The sequence below is a fragment of the Cariama cristata genome, unplaced genomic scaffold (assembly GCF_000690535.1).
Source record: "Cariama cristata isolate BGI_N322 unplaced genomic scaffold, ASM69053v1 scaffold21351, whole genome shotgun sequence".
NCBI classification, from domain to species: Eukaryota; Metazoa; Chordata; class Aves; order Cariamiformes; family Cariamidae; genus Cariama; species Cariama cristata.
In genome coordinates, this window is record NW_009599006.1 from 5,520 (window position 1) to 8,984 (window position 3,465).

Sequence of the window (3,465 nt, forward strand, 5' to 3'; positions counted from 1 at the left end):
CAAGCTTTCACGTCGTTTTGTGCCATGTTTGCAACGCATGGTCACGTTGGCCACCTCCTCCCACGCTTCCTTCTGAAGTCGGGGTGGGGAGCGGCTGCGGCTGCTCATTTCTCTCTTGTTTCCAGGGTGGCCGTTTTAGATAAAGTCACGGATTTCCTCTTCTTCCTCGGTAAACTCCTCATCGTGGGAAGTGTTGGTAAGTGCTGGGGACTGTAAGTTTCCCCTCAGGGCATGTAGCTGCTGTAGGCTTTCGTAGCCGGTTATGCCTTCCCAAAACCTCCGTTCTCTTCACCCCTCCCATGAAACTGTTCCTTTCCGTCTCATTTTACATTTTCCTTGCACCCATTTGCTGCCTTTCTTCTGCCTGGCATCCCACAGCAATTTCCATCATTTTCTCTTCCAGGAATCCTTGCCTTCTTCTTCTTCACCCAGCGGATAAAGCTGGTCCAAGACACAGCGCCGCCCCTGAACTACTACTGGGTCCCTATTCTGGTGAGCTGCTTTCTCGTCTTTTGGGGAATTCAGAAGCAATGGGAAGAAATCCTTAAGACGAATGCCTTAAAAACACTCCTTCGCTCGCTGCTTCTGAAGGACCTTCTTTGTTGAAGGTGTTTTCTCCCTCTCTGTCGAAATAAGCCCTTTGTTTCAGCCAGCCGCGAAGAGGCGTCTCGCCCTGCTTGGCTTCCGTCCACCGTCGTCGCTCAGGACTTTTGTCCTGAATCGGGCTGGTCTGAACAGTCCTGCCCTGTTTGCTTCTCCTCCTTTCCCTGGGGACTCTGGGATTCAGGAGGAGGTTTCCTCCCCCCAGCCAAGGGACTTTGCGGTCTTTGCAGATGCCAGGTCACGGCGTGACTGCACAATTTCTCTTTCAGACGGTGATCGTGGGCTCCTACCTCATTGCCCACGGGTTCTTCAGCGTGTACGGCATGTGTGTGGACACCCTCTTCCTCTGCTTCTGTAAGTATCTGCCTCGGAGGGTCTGTCTCCCCCTGGGCAGGAGTCTGTGGTAGCCAAACCTCCCTCCCTTCGGGGCTGAACCCCAGAGTTGTCCAGATTTGGGGTTTGCTCCAAATTCCCCTGGCCTCCCTGTGTGGTTTTCTCCCACTTTCTCCTGTACCGACTCCTACCTGCGTTCTTACCAGCGTCTGCTTCCCCCTGCCTGTCCTTGGGTCTCCTGCGGTCTCTCTTGGTCTTTCTGTTTTGGTGCTTTGGTCTCGGTGGAACCTAACTGCAACTAACTTCAATTTTCCCTTTTTTTTTTCTCCTTCTTTTTTCTTCTCCCCCCACCTCATCTCTCTCTTCACATGTTTTCCATCCTTCATCTCTGCTCTGCGTCTCCCTGGCTCTTCTGCTATTTTTCACTCTTCCCCGTCACGGCCGCTTCTTCCTGGGGTTGTGAAAAGGTGAAGATCTGGAGAGGAACGATGGATCTCCCGAGAGGCCTTACTACATGTCCCCCGAGCTGAGTGAGATCAAAAAAAATAGAGCCTTCCAAAAGTGCCGATAGCCAGGGCTAGGGGCTGGCCCCGGGAGGAAGGCTGCGTGCCCGAGGAGGGGGTCGCAGGACACCCTCGGCCCCCCCAACCCAAGCAGCGTTCTCCTAAGCCCACGTGTGGCAGCCACGGTGCAAATTTTTCCCCTGGATGTCCTTCAAAAGCCTTGAGGGTAGTGGGGGTCCTGATTCCTTGGTGCCCGATGCTGTATCAAATCTACCTTCCTGCCCAATAATGAATATTCTTGTATCGAGAGAACGAACCTAGAGTTAATCTGGGGTCCCACGTGTCCCGCTAGCGCCCGGCGAGGAGCGCTCCGCTCCAGCGAGCGGCTGGGAACCAGCTGGATGCGCACGGGTGCCGATATATAGTTGTGTTTCGTGTTGAAGCAGAGATCTTTGTTCCTAACTGCCAGCTGTGAAAAGGCTGGGAGAGCTGCTCTGCTCGCAGGAAGTATCTCACGTTGCGGGACGGTGATTTGTGGGACGGGACGGGTGGGTCCGACGGCCTCAGAACCGGTGTCTCCGCGCTTTCCTCTTTGTTCTGCCCTCAGCAAAGAGCAACAAGCCTCTTTCCTCGCCCACTCTTTCTATGCAAAACCGGGTTGGCACACTTAAAAAGTCTTCTTTGTGAGATTGCAGATCTTTTGCTTTTAAGTCTGTTGCATCAGCAGGGCCTTTGTCATAAAACAGAGCTCGCTCTTTTTTGCAGCCGAAAACTCCGTTTCCTCACGCCGTCGGTTTAGGGAAGCCGAAAAGAGCCGTCGCTGGTTGCAAGCCATTAAAACTCAGAGGGCTTTTACTCGCAGCATCCCTCGTTTAAAGTGGTTTCTCTTGCTGGTCGCACGGAGGTTTAATTGCTGTAGGGAGGTGGTGGCTCGTCCTGGGAGCTGCCTGGTGGGCTCTGCTTTTTTCCCCGCGAGGTGGTTGAGTTGACGGTTTGGCTTCTGCCTGGTCCGGGCTCCTCCGTACGGGGCGGAGGAGCTTGGAGGGCTGTAACAACTTTCCAGGCTAACGCAGACCACAGGCAGAGACGCTTGCCAAGGGCATACAGACATGCAGGCTGAGGTGGTTGTGGGAAGGAAGACGGAGCTTGCGTGTGTGTGGAAGGCGAGTCCCCAGGCTGGCCCCGGCAAGTCCCCCCCAAGCCGGCTCCGGCCACTCTGTATTGCCAAGGGTCCGTCAAGGGACGGTGATGTCTAGAGGAGCGCTGTGAGCATCCCTGATGGGCTGGGAGGCTACGGGGAAATAGTGCGTTGCGCTGGCGGGTGTTACACCGGGGACGTATTGCAGCAGCTCTACGGCTAGAGAAATCAGGCCAAAAAAAAAAATAAATCCTAAATTTGACCGGGAGGCAGCTGGTGAGGGTTATAGCCCCTAAAGAAATGGCAGCCAAACACAGGCTGGATCCTCGCCTTGTTTTCTCCTTGATAGTCCAGAAATGATCAAGATATTAAACAACAACAGAAAAAAAGCCATTCTGGCTGCAGGCAGCCGGGGTAGTCGGGGCCAGATCTCCTATTACAAATCCTCACCAGACAGAGCGCCCTGTCTTTTGAGTCCTTCCCTCTCAGGACAAAGCCGTAGTGTTAACGCTCGTATTTGCATCACAGAGAAATATTGAAATCGCTCTCAAAATATCCCAAGGCGCTTTCGCTCTGAAGCTGGCGCTTTGTGGGTTGGTTTGGTTTTGGGTAGGTTTTTTTTTCTTGGTGGTTGTGATTTTCCTACCACTGCTTGTTGGCGCAGCTGCTTTGCTTTGAAGGGCGAGAGGCCGCGCGGCGTGTTCGGTGCTGGGAATACACCTAACGATTATGTATGCATGGCGTGTTGATGAGGGCGTCGCGCACCCGAGCGAATACCAAGCAAAATTGCTTTGCGCTCGCGTCATGAGCCATTTCGGCTGCACAAAGAGCAGAGAGCGCCGCGTTGCCTGGCTCTGTAGAGGAGGAGATCCGTGCTCCTGCCAGGCT

General features: G+C 54.0%; 1 protein-coding gene across 1 annotated transcript in view; it reads left to right on the forward strand.

The window, feature by feature from the left end:
• The window catches only part of LOC104168816 (choline transporter-like protein 2), a gene marked incomplete at its 5' end in the record, with an annotated part of 9,340 nt that overhangs the window by 5,343 nt on the left and 532 nt on the right, over positions 1 to 3,465 (forward strand). The window contains 3 exon segments of the mRNA XM_009709540.1: positions 116 to 196; positions 404 to 492; positions 873 to 957. Coding sequence (XP_009707842.1) covers positions 116 to 196; positions 404 to 492; positions 873 to 957 — 255 coding nt within the window.